This window comes from Pleurodeles waltl, chromosome 4_2, assembly GCF_031143425.1.
Source record: "Pleurodeles waltl isolate 20211129_DDA chromosome 4_2, aPleWal1.hap1.20221129, whole genome shotgun sequence".
NCBI lineage: Eukaryota > Metazoa > Chordata > Amphibia > Caudata > Salamandridae > Pleurodeles > Pleurodeles waltl.
The window spans coordinates 74175172-74200871 of NC_090443.1; the positions used below are offsets into that span (position 1 = coordinate 74175172).

The window sequence follows — 25700 nt, forward strand, 5'->3', positions numbered from 1 at the left end:
TTAGATGGAAGCACAAATTTGTGCTTCCATCTAGTGGTCACTGGCACAATAAATTAATCACTGCTCACCAATCCAGAGGGCGGAGTTTTTGTGTGTGAAAACACGCTGTTGTTTAAATTAAGTATATATTCTTACCAATGCGATGTTCATATGTTGGTCCACAATGTTTTTCCTGCTAATATTCTTGTACTAATATTACGAGTATGTAAAGTTGATATCTTGTTCTTTGATGTTTTTGTGTGGTATTTTTGTTTCACAATATTTTCGAGGTCGATATTCTGCCATGCAACTACTCTCACATCCCTGTCCTCTCACCACTCTCTTTTTAGTTTCTAATGTCTTACCCTTTCTATTCTGACTCAACATTGGCCACTGCGTTCACACTCCCGTCTGCTAGTATCCTGCTCCATGTGTACAGTCTCAGATCTCTGTTCTCTTGTCACTTTTCTCCCGCCTCACTGTACTTCCTCTGTCACCACTCTCTCCACTCTCAGTTCTTTCCACCATCTGCACTCTCTTGTCTCCCTATAGTATCTGACCTGTATGTACTCTCTCCTCTGACAGGACTCTCTCTGCTTGCTAAACTCCCTCTGCCACACTTCTCTGTCTGTACTCTTTCTCTGTACTGTCTCCAGCTTTGATTTTCTCCCCTGTATTTGCACTCTCACTGCCTTGTATGCTTGAATCGGTTGGTCACCTACCTGCACTCTCACCCCATCTTCCAGGTACATCACCTATTTCAGTGGGCTCCTTTCGGGCACCATGAAGATGAACAGCCAGACCCTCTTCCTGCACCATGTTTTGATTCCCAACATCCCAGACTTTGAGGCCTTTGGAGGTAATTGATGGGCCGCAGAGGCCTGTGGGACCAGAGGGTGGGAAGAAGGTGACAATCCCTTACTTCTTCCATTCCCCACTAAGATTGTTCTACCTATCTGAGGAAATGGATGTGGTAATTCACTACTGGCTTACCTTCTTCAAGACTGTAGATGGCCAAGACATCTTAGTTTCTATAGTGATATTGCGTATGGCCCCAGCTCTCATTTACACATAGCTGAGGAGTGAAAGAGCCCGAGAACTTTAATAGCACTGATGGAGTGCTCGTTTTCTGTGTTCCTGTAAGCAGAATTTGTGATGAATCCCTCGCTATTCACAAATTACTTTAGTGTACTTGTCACAACCTGGTTTTGAGGTCTTGACGAATACGTACGACTCTGAAAAGGACATTTATTTTAATACTTGTTATTTTCCTAAACCATTTTACATCATTTGGCTGTCACTTAGGCCTTTAAAATCACCCACAGTTACTGGGGATGTTTGGCACTCCATAAAGAGTTGGGTCAGTTGATTATTGCGTTACCAGTGGGTCTGTACTGCTCTTGCAATTTGTTGATTATGATAAAACGTTTAATCACTGTGCGCTGCATTATTACACCACCTTCTGCACAGATAGAGATTCTGTAGTAACTATCCCTAATGGAATCCCATGGAATGTTGACTTTAGTGTCCTTTCCCATAAAAATCTGTTGGTGTCCTTTTGAACGATGAGCCAGGGAGGTGCCCATCTCCGCCTCTTGCCTATCTAACAGGTGATGATATCAAATAGCTTTGGGCAAATTATAGAAACTTGGCGTTGAGGCTACTAAAATGGGCTCAACACTGGTTTTCCTTAAATTGAACTCCATAAGTAATCACCCTACTATGTTGAGTGCTTTATTGTCCAAGAGGCTAAGGACTACAGCCACGAGTATGTCAGAGTGACATGACTCACCCACTCCTACAGTACAGGTTTTGTGCATTTTTTGACGTTCCAGCCATTGCTTGGTTTGAGCCAGCCCCTCCAACTCCTGCGGGAGAGAGTTGTTCAGATTGGATCAGGCCAGAGGAGTATTTCAGTATTACTGTTAGATAGCAGCCATTAGGTGTATTAATCCGCTTGCCTATATTGCAGTGCTTGGACAATGAAGTGAAGCGCTCATGCGCTGGAAGGAAGTACATGCGTGTTCCTAAAAGTGATTCCACACTCCTGATGATACTGCACCAAAGATGATTTTACACCTAGGGGTGACTATGCACCTAAATGTGATTTTGCCTCTAAATTATATACCACTAACTGCTTATTTTGTACTAAGAGTGGTGATTTTATACTTCAATGTTTTGCCGTTGAGCAATATGTGGTTGTGAGCCCTGCCCTTAACTGGTAATGCTGAACTTTAAGGCTGGTGTGAACCATACACTAGGGTTGTAGTGCTGAATGTACCTTCCTCTATAAATTTCCACCCCTTCTGACAGCGTATGAGCCATGTGTTGGCCTTGTACTGCTGAACATACTTTACTTTTTGCATACAAGATCCAGCTCCTTTGATCTGGTTGAGAATGCCCTGGACTTGTAAAGCTGGAACTGGTTTAAGTTCCTCTGCAGACTATAGCTACATTATGTACTGGTGTGAGCCCTGCCAATCAGGTGATAATGCTGAACACGCCTGCTTTATCCTATGGGATTAAAGCCTCTTTTGTGCAGGTGTGAACCATACACTAGGCCTGGAGGGGTAGAGGCACTTTCTGTTCCCCTACAGAGTCCTGGCCCTTCTGAGAGGGTAGGAGCCATGCGTTGGCCTTGTATTGCTGAAAAGGATTTATTTTCACCTACAAAGTCCCAGTCCATTTGGAGCTGGTGCAAGCTTACACTGGGCCTGTAAACTGAAATCCCTTTCCTTTCAAGCATAGGGACCCCGCCATTCAGAGCGTGTATGAGGCTTGTGATAGCCTTGTGATTCTAAACTAGCCCACTGCCTCTTTCTGAGATGGCGTGGGTCCGAGCTTGGAATATAATGCTAAACATTCATTACTAAGCTATGCAACATCCTGGGTACTTTTGAGGGGTGTGAAGCATTTACTATCCATGTAATTCTTAAATTGTTTTACTTTGTCCCCGCAGGGTACCGGCCCTTTCTGAAGATCTACCAGTCCATGCAGCTGGTCTACACGTCTGGAATCTAGTGAGTGACTCGAAGGGCTGCCCCTTCCACTATTTCCTGTTTGCTTTAACTCATCCCAAAGCTCACCTTCATAACTTGCAAACTATTCAGACTATGGCAGCCAGATTATTTGGGCCTTCCACAGTGTCCGCATGTTTATGAACATCGGTGGCATCTTCATTTGCTCCCTATTGTGAAGCGGGTGCAATTTAAAACTCCTTGTCCGCCACAAGGCCACTTATGGCCACAACCCTTTCTTTATCCTCAGACAAATCTGGACCTACGTTCTGTCCAAATCCTAATGATCTGCCATCCTTAATCTTCTGGCGGTGCCCATAATTTGTAAAATGTGAGCGATTGGCTGTTGTTTTGCCTACCTTGCAGCCACCCTGTGAAATTCTCTGCCATGCAAACTGCATACTGTTCTAACCAGCTTGCCTTCAAGAAAGCTTTGTAAACTTGGCTGTTCTGGTAGCCATACAATTGCCCTTAATGTGACCTGGTGTATTCTTGTTGACTGGCATGCACCAGTGAAAGTGGACTTGGCAAAAACACTCTATGGCTAATTGTGTGGGCTGGATTTAAGTTTGCTATAGTTTCCAGTTACTGTGGTACTCTTGTGAAGACAGTGCCCTATTATTTGTACTCTAGTAAAAACGTTTCCTCACTGATGAGTGCTTACAAGAATCATGACACATCCACTGTTTTGTGGGCATAAGCCGGTGAGAAGCAGTCTTTGGTAAGACCAAGGCACTAGTAAAACTGGACATGAGTGGTGGTGAAGAGCTTTCTTTGCAGTAGGCTTCTGGCTGTTGAGAAACTTTCTGTGATATTTTATGGTAGTAATTATGCATCTGTGAGACACATTCTCTGGTGTGAAGTATGCACCAATGGCAGGTGTGCAAGAAGAGAAGCACAATATAGTAAGACATGTTCAGTGCAGACAAGCCAGCGCTTTCAAGAAGCAAATCCTAGCAAGAAGTTTTCATAGGGGTGAGGTGTGTGTCTATGTGTGTGTCAGGGAACCATGCGTTGTGCTCTCAAGGATGCACTGATGAGTATGAACTAGTGCCGTTGGGGTACAGCACTGATGGATCTAAGTCACGTTTTCAGAATGACCACTGACTACATAAATAAGTTCCATTTGGATTAGTTGTACGGAAATTTATTTGACGTGTATATCAAGCAAAACAGGCATTGTTCATGGCATCATGTCATCCTTGAAGTAGTGACAACTATACAGTGTAGTGAGAAGGTGTTGATGTGAAGTGTTTGCTGTTCCTTCACTGACACACTTGCGCCTAGGAGACCAGTACCTCAGTTAAGTTGTGTACAAACACCACTGTAACTTACATGACTCTTTAACAGTCTCTTCTTTTCTCACCTTCAGCGTTTCTTTCGGGGACCGAGGAGCTGGATCTGTGAAGCCGAGGCTCGGTGTCACCTTGGAGCCTGCCCTACTGCTGAAGGGGGACATACTGGTGAGGAACAGCTGTGTGGCGTGTGATGCTCAAAGAAAGGAGGTAGTGGTGGGCCAGCTGTAGACAGATGTGCTGAGGGTAAGGGGCGGCTAAACAATATATGAGCTGGAGAGAGGTGGGTTTGGCCTACAGCAATACAACACTCAAAAGGATGTGATAGCTATAGTTGAGGGCAGAGGAACGTGCTTATTTAACTTCATAAATAGTGTTTTTTATGTTCTGAGTAGACGTTTTCTCAGTAGTTCTGTGTGTGTGTGTGTGAGAGAGAGAATAGGAACATTTCAGAGTGTCGTAGGATTGTTGAATACATGTCTCCTTGTGAGTGAGAATATATTCAAGAGATTTGTGTCTTTAAATGAGAGTATCTTGTGAGGGTTGTGTACTTGCCAGTGATGGTTGTGTTTTGTGAGTGCTAGTTGTGCACATGTGAGTCTGAGTACCTTCAAGAGCTGCCTCTTGGTAGCTGAGAGTATCTTCAAAGGTACGTATGTCTGTAATAATAGCATCTAAGATCGTTGCGAGATTAATTACTAGGGGCCTTCTCGGGGCATGAGAGTATCTTCACTAGTTGTTCACCGGTGATTCTCCTTAGGAAATATGTGTCTTTAAGAGTATCTTAAAATGTTGCGTACTTGTTAAAGACAGCATTCACAAGTTGTGTTTTTGTGGCTGCGAGTATCCTCACTAGTTGTGCACATGTGGACCCAAGTATCTTCAAGAGCTGTGTATGTGTAGCTGAGACTATCTTCAAGAGGTGTCTGTGAATGAGAGCATCTTAGAATGCTGTGAGATTCTTTAGTAGGCTTCTTCTGAGGCAGTGTATCTTCACTAGTTGATTGCACGAGAAAGAAAATCTTCAAGAGTTGTGTGTCTTTCAATTAGAGTATCTTAGAGTGTTGTGTACTGGTCTGTTACAATGTTTAAAAGTTGCGTTTGTGTGGCTGAGGGTATCTTCAGAGCTGTGGGTCTGAATATCTTCATCATCTGTCTGTGTAGCTGAGAGTACTTTTAAATGGTGTGTGTCTGTGAATGAGAGCATCTTCGAACGTTGTGAGGTTACTTAATAAGCGTCTTCTTGTAAGTGAGAGTAGTTAGTTGTGCACATGCAATAATATCTTAAACATCTGAATGTCTTTGAACGAGAGTATCTTTGAGTGTTGCATACTTGTCAGTGACAGTATCTACAAGTTGTGTGTTTGTGGCTACAAGTATCTTCACTACTTTTGCACACTTGGGTCTGAGTATCTTCAAGAGTTGTCTGTGTGTAGCTGAACTTATCTTCAGAAGGCGTGGGTGCCGGTGTTTCTGTAAAGGTTTAAGTGGACTGTGGTGTTTGAAGGTGAGGTTTTCTAGCGCCTTAGGAGTTTGATGAACCCAGTGCCATGTTGTCAGGACAGTGTACATCTGAAATGGGTTCATATCTTCCTGAAGACCAGCAGCAGTAAGGATTTTCTGGTGACCCAAGTGGCTTATGGCTCTACAACATGCAGGAAAGATGGGGGACACCGTATGTCAGACTTGACCTGTAGCTTGTTACCTACCCTTCTCTGTAGAACTTTTCTGTCTATAAATGCAATGGACCATGTGTGGGTGTTGAGGGGTTATCAGGAGGTGTATCAAATGTGGTCTGGTAGATCTGACGGTCAAGGGTCCCCTCCTGTCTCTCCACCGTCACATCTTGGTCAATAGGCAGAAGGAGTCAGCAGACCCAGTAGGATTGTGGGTCACTGGTGCCCAAGAGTGTATGCCTGCTAAGCACTGTATTTTGTGATCATGCTGTTGAGTCTGGTCATTCCTGAGATGATTCTGCACTGGCTAGTTCCTGGTCACTGCACAAGTTTACTAGCTAGGAAGGCTTGGCTGACTCATTCCGGGAACATCCTGAAGTCGTGTTTGGTGGTTTCAGTCCCCAAATCATCACTTCAGACGAACAGATACTTCAGGTCAGATACACGACGCAGAACTTAATCCAGCTCAGTTCCAGCGGAAGAGGCAAGGGTACCAGGCAGCTCCACATTCAGTTAGTGCGATACCAGTCCACACCAAACAGTAGGCATTGCTTTTCAAAGTACTGAGTGTATTAGATCCTGGTACTTGTTCAGTTCAATGGAGCTGGACAAGCGTCCTATTCCCAAACAAAAGATTGTGTTTGATATTTTGGTGTGTCAGCCCTAAGGAGAAGGGACATTTTACAGACACTTGTAGCCAAACATGGGGATATCGGCTTGATGCCGATAAATGTGTATTCTAGCACAAAGGCAGTCATCTGAAACACAGCGTTCTTTAAGCATTTTTAGTAAGGGAAAGTGGGAAGGAGGGTTATGGGCACAGAATGATCCTTTCATGATGACAGTGGTTTTCTAGTTGTAGGAAACTGGCCTTTGTTGCAGTTACCACCCCCCACCACTCACACCCACATAAACACTTCCACAATTAGCACATCTCTGGCACACAGATAAGTCCCTTGTAAAAGGTACCAGTGGTACCAAGGGCCCTGTGGCCAGGGATGGTCCCTAAGGGCTGCACCATGTGTTGTGCCACCCTAAGGGACCCCTTACCAAACACATGCGCACTGCCCTTGCAGATTGTGTGTGTAGGTGGCTAGAAAAAGGCAAAGACGACATGGCATCTGTCTCAGGGTGTCATGCCCACAAAACACTGCCTGTGGCATAGATAAGTCACCCCTCTAGCATGCCATACAGCCCTAAAGCAGGGTGCACTATACCACAGGTGAGGGCATAGCTGCATGTGCAATATGCCTCTACAGTGTCGCTAAGTCCATTCTTAGACATTGTAAGTGCAGTGTGACTGTATTAAGTATATGGTCTGGGAGTTGTCATTTCGAGCTCCACAGCTCCATAATGGCTTCACTGAATACTGGGACGTTTGGTAGCAAACTTCTCAGCACAAAAAACCCACACTGATTCCAGTGCTGGATTTATTTTAAAAAAACACACAGAGGACACCTTAGAGATGCCCCCTGTATTTTATCCAGTCCTCTATTGCAGGACTGACTGTTGTGTAAAAGCCTGCCACTAGCAGACAAGTTTCTGACCCCATGGGGTGAGGTCCTTTGTGCTCTCTGAGGCCAGAAACAAAGCCTACTCTGGGTGGAGGTGCTTCACACCTCCCTTCTGCAGGAACTGTAACACCTGGCGGTGAGCCTCAAAAACTCAGCCCTCATGTTCCAGTGTCCCAGGGCACTCCAGCTAGTTGAAATCCCTGCCCCCTGGACAAAGCACCACTTTTGGCAGCAAGTTTGTCGGGAAACCTGGAAAAAGCAAGGAGAAGTGACCACTTCAGCGGGGACCACACCTAAGGTGTCCAGAGCTGAAATGACCACCTCCCTGCAGAATCCTCCCATCTTAGTTTGGAGGGCAGGGACTAATAGGGTTAGGTGTGTGTCCCTCTCCCCAAAGGGAGTGGGCACAAGTAGGATATAGCCTCCCTCATGGACTGTAGCCATTGGCTACAGCCCTCTGACCTCTGTAACGCCCCTAAATCCAGGATTTAAGGGCTTCCCTGAACCCAGCTCACCAGATTCCTGGCGACCTCACAAGAAGAAAGAAAAAAGAAGGACTGCTAAGCTGAAACCCCAGCAGAGAAGAAGGAAGATGAAAACTGACTTGGCCCCAGCCCTACGGGCCTGTCTCCTGCTTCAGAGAACCTGCAAAAGAAAAGCAATGCATCCTGCGGGACCAGCAACGTCTTCCAAGCTCCAGAGCACTGCCCTGCAAGACAGAGGATCAAGAACTCCAGTGGAGAGCGGCTCTGTTCAGAAAGAAACTCTATCTAAGGACTCCAGAGCCTCCCCGGATCCATGAGTCCTGACCACTCTGCACCCGACGCCCACGGCCCATGTCCAGGTGGTCCAACTGGCTAGAGAGGATCCTCAGGCGATTCCGAGCAAGTGCCCACCCTGAGTTGACCTCTCCTGCTCCTTATGATGATGCCTGCAGTGTGAATCCAGAGGATCCTCCTGACCGAGAAAGCTCAGGACGAAGATATCTAACGTCAAAAGGACCATTACATCTGCAGCCCCCAGGCCTTGGAGAACTCAACCTCTGGTGCAGCTATGTTCAGCAGGCTGCCCTCCTCCCTGTTCAGCCTGTGGTTTGTCCAAGCCGACCCCGTCGACCCAGCCTGCAGCATCTAAATGACCCCTGGGGTCCCCTCATAGAAAAGCATTGGAAGCCCGATTCTCTGTTTGCACCCTGCACCGAGCCGCCCCCGCGCCGCTGAGGGTGTGTGTTTGGTGCCTACTTGATTTCCTCCCCTCACCCCCCACTAGCCCCCCGGTGCTCCTTTAAACCCCCCAGGGCTGACCTCCAAAGACCTGCAGATCTGAAACCGAGTGCCCCCATTCTCCATAGGAGATCATGTAAAATTTGCCTCAAATTTGACCTCTGCCCCCGGCCAGCCCCTTGTTGCTGGTGGTGGGTGTTTGGGGTTAACTTGAACTCCAACCTGTGGACTTCCTAACCCCCGGAGACTGGAACTTTAAGTCAAGTACTTACCTGTAAATCGTACTAACTTTTCTTCCCCCAGGAAGTGTTTTTAAAATTGCACGGTGTCAACTTTTAAAACAGATAATTGTAAATATTTCAAAAACTGTATAACTTATCGATTTCAAACAAAGTACTATTGATACATGTGTGAAATACGAATCTATTGAAGTATTTACCTGCAACTTGAATCTTGTGGTTCTAGAAATAAACTAAGAAAATATATTTTTGCTATTAAAAAAATAATTGGTCTGGAGTTAAGTCATTGAGTGTGTGCTTCTTCTATTGTCTGTGTGTTTACAAGAAATGCTTTGGACTACCCTCTGACCTAAGTACTCGACCACACTACCACAAAAGAGAGCATTAGTATTATCTACTTAAGCCTCTGTTAAGCCTCTGGGGAACCCCTGGACACTGTGCACACTTAATCTCATTTTGATATAGTACATACAGAGCCAGCTTCCTACACTAGTGGTGTCAGAAAACTGTAGGTATGTATAACTCAAGCTGGGGTCTTCATGATACACTGCAGGATTCATGCGACACACTCAATGTGAAATTAAAAACAGAGCAACAAGCACTGGCAAAGCCAATGGGTTTTTCCTTTGAAATGTGTTGGCTGACTGTTTGGCTTTGCTAATGCTTGTTGCTGATGTTGACCAGCATTGGCAAAAAAGCCCATTCTTGCATCACATGTGTGCACACTCGTCACCATGCATCAGTGGACATGCATTGTGACAGGGCAGCCATCTTGGCTTTTTTTAAATTTACTATTTCAGTATGTCAGACACCCATCTTGAAGTAGAAAATTAAAAAGAAAATAAGAGCTACATGTAAGCCCATTTACAGAAAAGTCTACTACCAATTTGCAGATGTCACGCCCACCTAAAAAGCAAAATAAATAAAGTAAAAAAACAGGAGGGGAAGGTGCTTGGAAGCAACTGAGGAGTGGGGAGTAGCAAGTCAATGCTGCTGACAAGCAGGTGCGAATACAGAGGGGCAGGGCAGCAACAGAGTAGCCTGAGGAGAGTATTAAAAAAGCCCAGTGGAACGCGGAGTGGTAGAGAAAGCAATGGACAAACTAGCTGGTGAGAGAACCACACCGAGAGGAGAGTGTAGGAAAGTGCCCTCTTTTTAGAACCGTTACCCCCACTTTTTTCTGCTATAAATCCGCTGAGACTGTGTTCACTGGGAACCTGCTAACCAGGACCCCAGTGATTGTGCTCTCTCCCTCTAACTTTTGTTGCCTAGGACTTTTATACACTCCACAATTGTCATACTGGTGCCCCCTTATAAGTCTCTAGTATATGTTACTTAGGTACCCAGCGCATTGGGGCACCAGGGGTTCTGTATGGGCTGCAGCATGTATTATGCTACCCGTGAGAGCCCACACTCAATGTGTCTGCAGGCCTACCATTGCATCCTGTGTGAAAAGGTACATGAACACTTTCACCACAGGTCACTGCACCAGGTCACTGTAAGGCACCTCTAGGGTAGGCCCTCCTAGCTCAGAGAGCAGGGTGCAGGTACCTATGTGTAAAAGCCCTCTTGCATGAGCAGAAGTGCCCCTACTAACTCCGGCTCCATTGCACTGGACTTCATAAGTGCAGGGAAGTCAGTTTACAGGTGTACTGGACACGGTCACTACCTGTGTCCAGCTACATTATAGTAACTCCGAACCTGGTCATGTTTGGTATCAAACATGTTGGAGTCATACCCAAATACTATTGCCCGCATTGGTTATGTGATTCCATGCACTCTGGGGGCTCCTTAGAGGACCTCCAGTATTGCTCCAACGAGTCTTCTGGGGTTTTCCGGGCAGCCTGCAGTACTGACACCCCTCAGGCAGGTTTCTGCCCTCCTGCTGCTTGACTCGCTCAGGCAGGGGAAGGCAGAACAAAGAATTTCCTGTGGTAGACAGAGACAACACCCTCTCTCTTGGAAATAGGTGTTACGAGGCTTGGGAGGGGTAGCCTCCCTAAGCCACGGGTTTGCTTTGAAGGACACATTTGGTGCCTTCCTTGCATAAACCGGTTTGCAGCAGTCCAGCGACCCCCAGTCCCTGCTCTGGCACAAAACTGGACAAAGGAAAGGGGAGTGACCACTTCCCTGTCCATCACCACCCAAGGGGTGGTGCCCAGAGTTCCTGTAGGTGGCCACTCAATTCTGCCATCTTGAAACCAAGATGTGCAGAGACCCCTGGGAGCATCCCAGTGGCCCTGTCAGGCAGGTGACGTCAGAGACCCCTCCTGATAGGTGGTCACCTTGCAAGGTGACCAAACCCCTTTTTAGGGCTATTTAGGGAATCCCTTGCGGGTGGGTCCCAATATTCGACGTGCAAGACTCTACCAGGACTCCTCTGCATGGTTTATTTTTCACTTCTTGTAGAAAGCTGGCCTGGTGTGTGGTGACTACCTATGGTGTTATCACCTTATACCAGGTCCAGGTATCCCCTATTAGTGAGGGGTAGACAGGGCTCTCTGGAGGTAGCTGTGGATGAGCAGCCAAGACTTATCTAAGAGACATGCAAAGCTTATGCAATACCACTATATTCACACAGCACTTACACACATGAAAGAACCACACAGTGTTACACAAATAACAATACTTTATTATGGTAACTCAAATACTAAAATATTGTATAGGCAATATTCTACTAGCAGGTGAGTAAATACACTATTATATACACACTAATAATCAGGAATGGGCATACAAAGTAATTGAAAACAGTGAAATAACAAAAAATAATAGAGACCCTAGGGGGAGACCAAACCATATACTAAGTAAATGGAATGCGAAAGGCAGACCCCCACCTGGGGAAGTGGAATGTGTAGAGGGGAGCTGGAAGAACTCCAAAAGGTAAGGATCAGGGTGCCCCCAGCCACCAGGAGAGAAGAGGTAAGCACCTGTTTTTCCCCAACCCACTGGTGAAATTTGTAAAAGGACCGTGCAAGGCCCAAGCAAGACTGGAAGAAACAGAAGATGGATCCTGACAGAAGAGGACCTGCAAATGAAGGGGACCAAGTGCAGTTCCAGTTGGACTGTCTGGTTGAGGCAGGAGCCACTACCCACCCTTCTGGAGATGCAGGACCAGGTCGACGGTGAAGACCAGGAGTCGGCTATGCAGCACAGGAGCAGGAGAAGGGTTCAAGAAGTGATGCTGCTGATGTCTCACATCAGAAGAAGAGTTGCAGTCAGTCAGTGATGCAGAAAAACCCCCACAGGCAACTCATAGGTAGCAGTCACCGGAGTCGCAGTGAGGCCCACTCAGCACCCCTGGAGAGGAGTCCCACATCGCTGGAGCAGCAGGCAGGGAAGAGTGCTGGAGTTTGGGGTACACAGAGCTTGAAGATCCCTTGGAAGAAGAGCCAAGAAGGCTTGGTAGCTGCAAGAGTTGCGGTGCACAGGGATACTGTCCTGTAAGGAGAGGCAAAGACTCACCAACTGCCAAGTTGGACAGCTGGTAGAGGGGACTGAGGGGACCACTCCAAACCACCACCTGTGTTGCAGGATGCAAGCAGTTTTGCAGGAGACAGGATCCATGCAGCTGGTCGTCGATGTAGTTGGTGCTTGCGGATGCAGGGGAGTGACTCCTTCACTCCAAGGGAGATTCCTACTTGCTTCTAGAGCAGACTGAATAGTTGCTGCCCTCAGATGATGCAGAGTAAATGTTGCAGTTGGTGGAAGGACCTGGAGAAAACAATGTTGCAGGGTAAAGTCATCGATGGAGCTGCAGATTGTAGGTTCCTGTGACGTCCAGTTGTGGTTCCATTGGCCAGAAGTCAAAGTAAACGTTGCAAATGAGTCCTGCTGGAATCTTGCACTTCGAATCTGAGTACCCACCCAAAAAGGAAGACCCTAAATAGCCCTAAAAGGGGGATTGGTCATCTAGCAGGGTGACCACCTATGAGGAGGGGGCTGTGACGTCACCTGACTGACCTGGCCCCACAGATGCTCCCAAGGGCCTCTTCCCACCTTGGATTAAAAATGGCAGAATCAAGTGACCACCTGGAGGAGCTCTGGGCACTACCCCTGGGGTGGTGATAGACAGGGGAGTGGTTACTACCCTTTCCATTCTCCAGTTTCCTGCCAGAGCAGGGACGGGGGTCCCTGGACTGGTGCAAACTGGTTCATGCAAGGAGGGCACCAAATGTGCCCTTCAAAGCATACCAGTGACATGAAAGAAAACACTCAGTGTTACAAAAATAAATGTACTTTATTTTAGTGACACAAATACCAAAAATTACTAGAGAGGCAACCCTCCAATAGGAGGTAAGTAACACACTAGATATGTACACTAGTAATCAGCAATAGGCATAGAAAGTGATAGAAAACATTGCAAATGCAAATAGACCATAGTGACACAAGGGAGGGCCCAAATAATATACTAAAAAAATGGAATGCAAACACAGGAACCCCACCTAGGTAAGTGGAATATGTAGAGAGGAGCTGGGGTACTAGGAAACCCCAAAGGTAAGTACCACAGTGCCCCCTAGTAACCATGAAGGAAAGAGTAATTTATTGGATTTCCCCAAAGCACCCAAAAGGAAGAAAATGAAGAAAATGCAACACCTAGACAAGACTGCAAGAAACCAGTGGTGGATTCCTGATGATGAAGACCTGTGGAAGAAGGGGACCAAGTCCAGAAGTCACAGAAGAGTCCAAGGGGAGCGGGAGCTACTACCCACCCAGGTGTAGATGCAGGAGTTGGTCGACGGTAGGACGAAGTCGGTCAGGAATGCAGACCTGGAGCTGGAGAAGAGTTCCTGGAGGGTGCAGTCAACATCCCACACTGAATGGATGATTGCAGTCGGTCAGTGGTGTGGAAGAGCCACCAACAAGCCTTGGAAATGGCAGAAGTCGCAGTGAAGTAAAAGTGGAGCTCCCGGGGACCAGCAAGGTCCAGGAGGACTTAACGCACGGGAGGAGTCCTAGAGGGACCCTCAGCAAGGCAGAGAGTTCACAGACGAAGAGGCAGCCCCCACAGGAGACCCACTGGACGATGAACCAAGAGTTGCAGAGGAACCCACACAGCACAACTGGAGAAGGGTTCCACGTCACAGGAGAAGCACGCAGAGGGCTGTGTGTCGCCGGAAGGAGTGCTGGGGGCTGAGGCTACACAGAGCCTGAAGATCCCTTGGAGGAGTTGCAAACAAGCAATCCTGAGCTGCGTGGATCCTGCATCACGGGTGGTGGTCTGGAGTAGTCCCCTTGGTCCTCTCTGCCAGCTGTCCAACTTTGGTGGAGGTAAGCCTTTGCCTTCCCACACAGGACAATACTCCAGTGCACAGCATCTCTTGCAGCTACCAAGGCAAAGCTCATGCAATACCACTTTGGTCACAAAGCACTTACACAAGAAAGAAAACACTACAGTGGTATTGCATGAGCTGTGCATGTCTCCTACATAAGCCTTGGCTGCTCATCCACAGCTACCTCCAGAGTGCCTGGCTTCTAGACCCTGCCTACACTACATTAATAGGGGATACCTGGACCTGGTATAAGGTGTAAGTACCTCAGGTACCCACCACACATCAGGCCAGCTTCCTACACAGGGTCAGGCTGTAAGGCGGTAACAAAACCGCCCCAAGGCTGGACAAACGTAAAGCAAATACCAATGACATCAAGGGATGTTTTAAAAGCAAGCCCACGAATGAGTGAAAGTGATGGGCGTGAGGTGGGCGTGGTTAAAAGCCCCCAATACTTACTACAGGTCTAAGCGCTTGTGTGCTCGACCTAAAAAGTAGTTTGCTGAATGTATGCAGTGGCACGATACAAATCATCCTGTTAACAGGCTAGCTGGGCCCCTGGGCTAAGACAAACATAAGAAGAGCAAGCATTGGCAAAACCACTAGGTCTGTCGTTGGTTTCCATTCTTTTTGCTTTGTCAATGCTTCCTTTGTTGAGAATTTTGTAAAACGTTCGTGTTGGGTGTGCTGCCGGTCCCTCGCCAATATAAGAAAAGAACATTGGCTAAAGGCAAAAATTGGTCTCAAAAAGCAGTAATTGCCAAAGTAGTCTCTGGTTCTGAATGGAACAACTCTATAAGCCGGTGTGTGCCTTGTAAAATGGAAGAATGCAGTCATTCAGAGTGAAGTTATTCAGTGGCTGACATAGGCTGTATGCTAAAGTGTATAGAAGAATAATGTGAATGACTCGATAACTAATTTTAGTAAAATCACAAGGTCTTGGCTAACACCAGACCTAAAAAGGAAAGGTACAGAATAAGAAGCAAGTGAAATGGACAAGAAAGCCAACCAATTGGTAGGCAATGGACTGACCTGAGCCGACTTAAGGTACTGGTAGTGTAGACAGTAGGTCTTTCTGCAGTAGGCAGGTAAATAACTCAGTAGGTGAGACCTAAAAAGTTGTATGTAGGTAGCAGTGTAGCCAAGGGTTATTGACTTGCTGTTGAGAGTTATCTCAAGTGTTGTGGATAAGGGAATCCCCATGAGTAGTGTGCTTGTGGTTGAGAATATCTTTAAAAGTTGCGTGTGACTGGCATATTACCTTCAGATGCTGCGTGTAAGTGGTTGGGGGCATATTCACGTTATATGTATGTCCATAGTGAGAGTGCCTTCAGGGTACATGACCGTGCCTTATGCAACCATCCTCTGAGAAATTCACTTCAAAGTGTAGAGAATGTGTGTTCCAAAGATTGGCTTTGTAGTGGGGCGAGTGTGAGTCACTGGGTCTGTGCAGGTGGCGCTCTAGGGTGCTATGACTGTAGTTTAAGTCTTTGGTGTGTTCCTTTACGCTGAAGGTAATCTGTATGAATGGGTCTACCTCGCTTTGCTTCTCCCCTCGGCTGAGCCCTGGTTAACAATATATTGTGTATTTGCACGTGAGAGGGGATGGGAGTAAGACGAGAGGGTCACCGTCTTCTTTGCTGTCTCTCCTCTGAGTACAGGTGAAGTGCTACAACAAGCAGAGCAACGGGCAGGACCGCGATGTGGTGTTCAGGACGCAGTTTCATACGTGCACCATCCACAGCTCCCAGCTCTGGCTGTCCAAGGAGGATCTAGACGAGGCCTGGAACGGTGAGAGTTGCCTTATGTAGGAGAGGTGTGGTACACCAGGCCAGCAGCAGGCCAACTCTTTGTGATGCGATCAGTATGTACATGTGACTGAGTGCCCTATGTAAGAGAGGCATGATACTCCAGCCCAGCAGCAAGCCGACACTGCATGATGTGATCAGTATACAGTTGCACATGTGGCTAAGTGCCCGTATGTATGAGACGTATAGCACACCAAACCTGCAGCAAACCAGCACTGCATGATGTGATCAGTATGTACACGTGACTGAGTGCCTGTGAGTAAGAGATGTGTGATACACCAAGCAGGCAGCAATCCAACACTGTGTGATGTGATCACTATGTACACGTGACAGAGTACCGTGTGTGAGAGATGTGTAGCACACCAGACCAGACCAGCAGTAAACAAACACTCCATGATGTAATCAGTATGTACACGTGACTTAGTGCCCGTGCGCAAGAGATGTGTGGTACACCATGTTAGCAACAAGCTGACACTGCTTGAATCAATATGCATGTGACTGAGTGCCCGCATGCAAGAGATGTGTGGAACACTAGGACAGCAGCAAGACAACACTGCATTATGTGACCAGTATGTACATGTGACTGAATACCCGTGTATAAGAGATGGGTGGAACACTCGGCCGGCAGCAAGACAACACTGCATTATGTGACCAGTATGTACATGTGACTGGGGTGCCCGTGTATAAGAGATGGGTGGTACACCAGGCCAGCTTCAAGCCAACAGTGCATGATGTGATCGGTATGTACACTTGACTGAGTGCCCGTGTGAAGACGTGTAGCATACCAGACCACCAGTAAGCCAACACTGCATGATGTGATTGGTATGTACACATGACTGAGTGCCCGTGTGAAGACATGTGTAGCATACCAGACCAGCAGTAAGCCAACACTGCATGATGTGATCAGTATGTACGTGTGAAGTGGTGCCCATTTCTAGGCTATGTGGTACACCGGTGATGCAAATTGCCAACACTGCATGGTTTGGACAATATTGTAGGAAAATGCCTCTCATGGCATGGTTACCCCCTAATTTTTTGCCTTTTGTTGATGCTAGTTATGATTGAAAGTGTGCTGGATCCTGCTAACAAGGCCCCAGCACCAGTGTTCTTTCCCTAAACTGTACCTTTGTTCCCACAATTGGCACAGCCCTGGCACACAGATAAGTCCCTTGTAACTAGTACCCCTGGTATCAAGGGCCCTGTGGCCAGGGAAGGTCTCTTAAGGGCTGCAGCATGTATTATGCCACCCTGGGGGACCCCTCACTCAGCTCATGCACCCTGCCTTGCAGCTTGTGTGTGCTGGTGGAGAGAAAATGACTAAGTCGACATGGCACTCCCCTCAGAGTGCCATGCCCTCAACCCACTGCCTGTGGCATAGGTAAGTCACCCCTCTAGCAGGCCTTCGAGCCCTAAGGCAGGGTGCACTATAGCACAGGTGAGGGCATAGTTGCATGAGCACTATGCCCCTACAGTGTCTAAGCTACATTTTAGACATTGTAAGTGCAGGGTAGCCATAAAGAGTATATGGTCTGGGAGTTTGTCAAACACGAACTCCACAGTTCCTTAATGGCTACACTGAAATCTGGGAAGTTTGGTGTCAAACTTCTCAGCACAATAAATCCACACTGCCAGTGTGGGATTTATTGAAAAATGCACACAGAGGGCATCTTAGAGATGCCCCCTGTATACCAGTCCAAACACCAGTGTTAAGCTGACCAGTTTCTGCCAGCCTGCCATAACCAGACGGGTTTCTGGCCACATAGGGTGAGTACCTTTGTCACTCTGTGGCCAGGAACAAAGCCTGCACTAGGTGGAGGTGCTTCTCACCTCCCCCTGCAGGAACTGTAACACCTGGCAGTGAGCCTCAAAGGCTCATGCCTGTTGTTAAGGCGCCCCAGGGCATCCCAGCTAGTGGAGATGACTGCCCTTCTGGACACAGCCCCCACTTTTGGTGGCAAGTTCGGAGGAGATAATGAGAAAAACAAGGAGGAGTCACCCACCAGTCAGGACGGCCCCAAAGGGGTCCTGAGCTGAGGTGACCCCTGCCTTAAGAAATTCTCCATCTTGGTTTTGGAGGATTCCCCCAATAGGAATAGGGATGTGCCCCTCTCCCCTCAGGGAGGAGGCACAAAGAGGGTGTAGCCACCCTCCAGGACAATAGCCATTGGCTACTGCCCCCCTAGACCTAAACAAACCCCATAATTTAGTATTTAGGGAGACCCTGAAACCAGGAAATCAGATTCCTGCAACCTGAAGAAAGAAGAAGGACTGGTGACCTGAAAGCCCCGCAGAGACGACGGAGATGACAACTGACTTGGCCCCAGCCCTACCAGCCTGAATCTGAATCTGCACAGCGACGCATCCAGCAGGACCAGTGACCACTGAGGACTCAGAGGACTGACCTGCACCTAAAGGACCAAGAACCTCCTGAGGACAGCCGCTCTGTCAAGAAACAACAGCAAATAAAGCAACTTTAAAGAGACTCCAACTTCCCGCCAGAAGCGTGAGTCTTCACACTCTGCACCTGACGCCCCCGGCTCGAGTTCAGGATAACCAACACCGCAGAGAGGACAACCAGGTCACTCCAACGAAGTAGACACCCTGAGTCGACCTTCCTGCACCCCCACAGCGATGCCTGCAGAGAGGATTCAGAGGCTCCCCCTGTCCGCGACTGCCTAGTAACAAAGGAACCTGACATCTGCACCAAGCACTGCAGCTGCAGCCCCCAGGACTGAGAGGAACCACCTACCAGTGTAGGAGTGACCAGCAGGTGGCCCTCATCCTAGCCCAATCTGTGGCTGGCCCCAGAAGCCCCCCTGTGCCCTGCCGGCATCGCCAGAGGGACCCCCGGTTCCCTCCATTGTTTTCAATGACAAACCTGACACCTACTTTGCACACTGCACCCGGCCGCCCTTGTGCCGCTCAGGGTGTGTTTTCTCTGCCTGTGTGTGTCCCCCTCAGTGCTCTACAAAACCCCCCTGGTCGACTCCCCAAGGATGTAGGTACTTACCTGCTAGCAGACTGGAACCGGAGCACCCCTGCTCTCCATAGGCACCTATGTTATTTGGGCCCTCCTTTGACCTCTGCACCTGACCGGCCCTGTGTTGCTGGTGCGGTGGCTTTGGGGTAGCCATGAACCCCCAACGGTGGGCTGCCTATGCCCAGAAGACTGAACTTGTAAGTGATTTACTGACCTGAGAAACTCACCAATACTTACCTCCCCCAGGAACTGTTGATTTTTGCAGTGTCCACTTTTAAAATAGCTTATTGCCATTTTTGCCAAAACTGTGTATAGTACTGTTTTAAATCAAAGTCCTATACTTATCTGTGTGAAGTACCTTACATTTGATGTTCTTACCTAAAATTTGAATCTTGTGATTCTAAAATAAATTAGGAAAAGAATATTTTTCTATATAAAAACCTATTGGCCTGGAGTTAAGTCTTTGAGTGTGTGTTCTCATTTATTGCCTGTGTGTGTACAACAAATGCTTAACTCTACCCACTGATAAGCCTACTGCTCGACCACACTACCACAAAATAGAGCATAGTATTATCTAATGCCCCTGTAAGGGGAAACCTTGGACTCTAAGCACACTATCTCTCACTTTGTGCTAGTGTATACAGAGCCAACTTCCTACAAATATGCACACACAATTAATTGCTTGTGTTCAGATGTACAATACATCAGGCAAGCAGCATGCAGACATTGCATAGGGTGGCTAAACTGTATATGTAACTAAGTGCCAACCTACAGGGCACGTTTATTATACCAGGTGAGCAGCAAGCTGACACTGCATGACCAAAGTATACATCTGACTGAGTGCCTATTTGTAGGGGGTGTGCGATACGCCAGACAAGGAGCATGCCAGCACTGCATGATGTGGCCAAAACCTGCATATGACTGGATGTCCGTTTCTAGTACACGTGTAATACACAAGCTATGCAGCATACTTGTATTGCATAATGTGGGCAATCTATACATGTGACTGAGTGCCCGTGGGCAGAGGGCAGTACACCAGGTCAGCAATATGTCGACACTGCATGATGCGGTTAAACTCTACAAGTGACTGAGTTGAAGAGAGGTGTAATACACCAAGCGAGCAGCATGCTCCTACTTCATAATGTGGCAGGAGTGACCATGTAACTGAGTGCCCGTGTGCAGGCGGTGTGTAATACTTCATGCGAGCACCATGCTGCCTCCAGACTGTACGTGACCGAGTGTCAATGTGTAGGAGGGCTGTGATACACCAAGCCGGAATAATGTGACCAAACTGTACATGTGAATCGGTGCCAGTTTCTCACAGATGCCTGAAACACCTGCTATGCAGCATGACAACACTAGATGAAGTCAAGACTGAGTGCCCATGTGCAGCATGTGTGGCCTACACCAGGTGAGAAGCATGCTGACCCTGCAACGATGTGCTTAACAGTACGTGACTGAGTTCCTAGTAAGAGTGGTGTGGTATACCGAATGAGCGGCATGTCTGCAATGCATCATCTGGCCAATGTGTTCGCTCTACCCAGTGCTCAGTGATAGATGATGTGTGATACACCAGGCGAACAGCAAGGTGACCCTGTATGCTGTGGTCTGAGGACATGTGAATGAATGGCTCGTGCAGAAGAGTTGCATGGTACAGACAGTGTGTGTGTGATGTGTGCACTTCGTACTTGTGAAAAACTGTTCGGTCCGGGAGAGGAGGAATATAGTACATGCAGTGCGCGGTGTGTCCAGCGTACATGTGAATGAGTGCCTGGCATGTGCAGGAGAGATGCACAGGACAGACTCTGTGTGATGTGTGCACAGTGTACTTGCGAATCAGCGCTCGGTCCGGGAGAGGCACATGGAGATGTGTGCACAGCGTACATGTGACTGAGTGCCTGTCACGTTCAGGAAAGGTGCATAGGACAGACAGTGGGTGGTGTGTGTACAGAGTAATTGTGAATGAGTGCTTGGTCCAGGAGAGGTGCCTAGTGATGTGTGCAGTGTATATGTTTACTGCCACTCGGCGCGCACAGTACATTTTGTGACGAAGGCGACGCCGTTCCCTCATTCACCTCTGCGGGGTCCCCAGCCCAGGATCTTGCAAATTATGGTCCTGTTCTGACAAACAGCTCGCGTGCTCTGATCACAGGATAACGCTAATAAGACACTTTCCTGCGCTGCAGGTTCACACACGCGGCCACTTGTCGTGTGGTCGGAGTGAATGAAGCCTGCGCGGGCTGCTTGCCTCTCTTTAACTTGGCGGTTAAAAGAGCTTCCCGGAGTGAGCTCGCCTCAGAGCGCCAAAACCGCCTTCCTGTAAACATGTCCGTCCAGATCCCGCGCGGGCCCGGCGCGCGCCCTTTGTCCCGGGAGTCTCGGGCTGCACTCGTCTCTGCGGGGAGCGGAGCGACTTCAGGGCCTCCGTCTCTCTCGACCATTCCCGGCTTGCTTAGATGATCTGCACATGACGCAGTGTTAAATCTACAAAATAATAATAATAAAATAAGAGCCACCTCTCGAGTGCCGAAGCTGCATACTATTAAGTCTGCGTGGTTGTGACTCCTTATGTCTCTTTCTTCCATCACCCTACACTCGCTGTCTCTGCTTTATCTCACTCTCTAGGGAGCCCAATCCTCATCAAGCACCGGCAAAGCCAATAGGTCTCAGCCTCGGGACCTACTGGGTTTGACAATGTATTTTTTTAGCCCTGCTGCACAGCATCGCTAAGGGTGTACAACGTGACTAGAGAGGAAAAAAAGGGGCCTCGTACTTTGTAGGCTCGCACATGTACGTTGGATCAGTAAGAGAAAGCAACGTGCGCACGTTGCTGGTGACTTGCACGCTTTTCTGTAAACTGACGGACCTTTGTGTGTGCGCACTGCGACTGAACTGCAAGCATGTGTGTGTAAGATAATGCATGTGCGTTTGCACGTCGGCTGATCTGCAGGACTGTGTTTGATATTAAATGCACAGCATAATCTAGGGTCTCCTTTAAAGTCATGTGCGTGCCTTTCTGTGTAAGATGGTGTGTGCTGCAGTTGCTCTCCTGACTTGTCTGAGACGTGTGCGCTGCCATAAGTCTTCAGGCCTGTGTTTGCAAAGCTTGCATGGCGATCTGCAAGCTTGCTGGTACTGAAGAGTAGCGCGCCCAGAACAATGGTCTGTAGATAAACTGTCACAGACCTTATGATGAATGACGCAAGGCGCACTTGTGGTTACAGATGGATGAGGCGCGGCGCCCTTGAATGGATGAGGCGCGGCGCCCTTGGGGTTACAGATGGATGAGGCATGGCACACTTGTGGTTACAGATAGATGAAGCGTGGCACACTTGTGGTTACAGATGGATGAGGCACGGCACCCCTTTGGTTACAGATAGATGAGGCGTGGCGCACTTGTGATTACAGATGGATGAGGCGCACTTGTGGTTACAGATGGATGAGGCACGGCACACTTGTGGTTACAGATGGATGAGGTACGGCACACTTGTGGTTACAGATGGATGAGGCACGGCACACTTGTGGTTACAGATGGATGAGGCACGGCACACTTGTGGTTACAGGTGGATGAGGCGAACACGTGGTTACAGATGGATGAGGCGCGGCGCACTTGTGGTTACAGGTGGATGAGGCACGGCACACTTGTGGTTACAGATGGATGAGGCACGGCACACTTGTGGTTACAGGTGGATGAGGCGAACACGTGGTTACAGATGGATGAGGCACGACGCACTTGTGGTTACAGGTGGATGAGGCGAACACGTGGTTACAGATAGATGAGGCGTGGCTCACTTGTGATTACAGATGGATGAGGCGCACTTGTGGTTACAGATGGATGAGGCGCGGCGCACTTGTGGTTACAGATGGATGAGGCGCACTTTTGGTTACAGATGGATGAGGCGCGGCATGCTTGTGGTTACAGATGTCATGACCGCGCTTCTTATAGGAAGATCACTCACCCACTCTCTGTGTCCTCATATGTCCAGGTCTGCTTATGTGGCTTCTTGCTTTCCTCTTCAGATGACCGCTTCCCGTCCGATGCCGCCGTGGAGTTCATCTTCTCCTCTGGACCAGAAAAGATCAAAGGTGAGAAGATTAAAGATTTCTGAAGGAGTATACAATACCCATCAATCAAGTTCCGCACGCACCGCCCGCCCCACCAACTCTCATTCGCCTCAGAATACAACACCCACTAATCGTAACCTAGGAGCACCAGACATTCAGAATACTGAACCCACCTATTAGCCTCTGAATACATCACCCATCAATCCCATAAGAATACAGCATCCATCAAACATAGATTCAAAAAGCAACACCCACCTACCGTACAGTATCCGTCTACATCAGTCACCAATCCTAACCTAGGAAAACGGCACCCATAAACAAGAGATTTATAATCCAGCACCCATCTACCAACCTCCGAATACAACACCCGCCAATCCTAACCAAGGAGTACACCACCCGTTAATAAGTGAGAATTAGAATACACCAACCTATCAGCCTAGGGCAGGTATACCGGCCTCAGAATATACATCGTCACCAGCCCTAAAGTAGGAATACAACACTTATCGATTAGATTCCGAACGCAGCACCCCTTTCAGTCCTAATTTAGGAACGTAGAACCTATCAATCAGACATTCAGAATGCAGCACCCGCCTAACAGCCTCAAAATGCAGCCTACGCCAATCCTAACCTAGGAGTACAGCATCCGTCAATCAGAGATCAAGAGTACATCACCCACCAATCCCAACCTAGGTATGCAGCATCCATCAATCAAGAGATTCAGATTGCAGTACCTGCATATCAACCTCAGATTACATCACACACCAGCCCTAACCTAAGGAATATCACCCATCTATCAGAGTGCAGCACAGACATCAGCCTCAGAACACAGCACCCAGGCACCGCGGCCTCCGAATACAATACCCAGCCTAAGAGTTCAGCACCCGTCAATCAGATTAAGAACTCAGCACCCGTCAATAAACTTGGCACCCACCAGTCCCAACTAAAGAATACAGAACACATCAGTTAGACGTTCAGAATACAGCACCCACTGCTTGCAACCTCGGAATGCACGAGGCAGGAATCACAACCACGTAACACAGCACCTTAACCTAGGAATACAACACCAATCAATCAGACGTTCGGAAAACAACACTCCCCTGTCTGTCACAGAGTTCATCACCCACCAGTCCTAATGTAGGAGTACAGCAGCTATCAGACATTCAGAACGCATTACTCATCTAGCAGCTTCAGAATACAGCCTCCACCAATCTCAATCTAGGAGTCCAGCAGCCATCCATCAGTGGTTCACAATACAGCCCCCTGCAATCCCAACCTAGGAGTCCAGCAGCCATCCATCAGTGGTTCACAATACAGCCTCCACCAATCCCAATCTAGGAGTCCAGCAGCCATCCATCAGTGGTTCACAATACAGCCTCCACCAATCCCAATCTAGGAGTCCAGCAGCCATCCATCAGTGGTTCACAATACAGCCCCCTGCAATCCCAACCTAGGAGTCCAGCAGCCATCCATCAGTGGTTCACAATACAGCCCCCTGCAATCCCAGCCTAGGAGTCCAGCACGCCCATCAGAGGTTCACAGTGCAGCAAACACCAATCCCAGCCTAGGAGTCTCAGAGGTTCACAATGCAGCAAACACCAATCCCAACCTAGGAGTCCAGCACGCCCATCAGAGGTTCACAATACAGCCCCCACCAATCCCAGCCTAGGAGTCCAGCACACCCGTCAGAGGTTCACAATGCAGCCCCCACCAATCCCAGCCTAGGAGTCCAGCACACCCGTCAGAGGTTCACAATACAGCCCCCACCAATCCCAGCATAGGAATCTAGCACACCCATCAGAGGTTCACAATGCAACCCCCACCAATCCCAGCCTAGGAGTCCAGCACGCCCATCAGAGGTTCACAATGCAGCCCCCACCAATCCCAGCCTAGGAGTCCAGCAGCCATCCATCAGTGGTTCACAATACAGCCCCCAGCAATCCCAGCCTAGCCCCTGCAATCCCAGCCTAGGAGTCCAGCACGCCCATCAGAGGTTCACAATGCAGCCCCCACCAATCCCAGCCTAGGAGTCCAGCACGCCCATCAGAGGTTCACAATGCAGCCCCCACCAATCCCAGCCTAGGAGTCCAGCACGCCCATCAGAGGTTCACAATGCAGCCCCCACCAACCCCAGCCTAGGAGTCCAGCAGCCATCCATCAGTGGTTCACAATACAGCCCCCACCAATCCCAGCCTAGGGGTCCAGCACGCCCATCAGAGGTTCACAATGCAGCCCCCACCAATCCCAGCCTAGGAGTCCAGCAGCCATCCATCAGTGGTTCACAATACAGCCCCCAGCAATCCCAGCCTAGCCCCTGCAATCCCAGCCTAGGAGTCCAGCACGCCCATCAGAGGTTCACAATGCAGCCCCCACCAATCCCAGCCTAGGAGTCCAGCACGCCCATCAGAGGTTCACAATGCAGCAAACACCAATCCCAGCCTAGGAGTCCAGCACGCCCATCAGAGGTTCACAATGCAGCTCCCACCAATCCCAGCCTAGGAGTCCAGCACGCCCATCAGAGGTTCACAATGCAGCCCCCACCAATCCCAGCCTAGGAGTCCAGCAGCCATCCATCAGTGGTTCACAATACAGCCCCCACCAATCCCAGCCTAGGGGTCCAGCACGCCCATCAGAGGTTCA

At 48.5% G+C, this 25700-nt stretch overlaps 1 protein-coding gene across 6 annotated transcripts in view; it reads left to right on the forward strand.

The window, feature by feature from the left end:
- Positions 1-25700, forward strand: part of TNS2 (tensin 2) — a 370478-nt gene that overhangs the window by 184768 nt on the left and 160010 nt on the right. For all 6 annotated transcript variants that reach the window (XM_069230717.1, XM_069230716.1, XM_069230718.1 and 3 more), the window contains 5 exons: positions 726-838; positions 2939-2999; positions 4369-4459; positions 15872-16001; positions 23019-23084. In XM_069230717.1, the coding sequence (XP_069086818.1) occupies positions 726-838; positions 2939-2999; positions 4369-4459; positions 15872-16001; positions 23019-23084 (461 nt within the window). The remainder of the gene's footprint in view (positions 1-725; positions 839-2938; positions 3000-4368; positions 4460-15871; positions 16002-23018; positions 23085-25700) is intronic.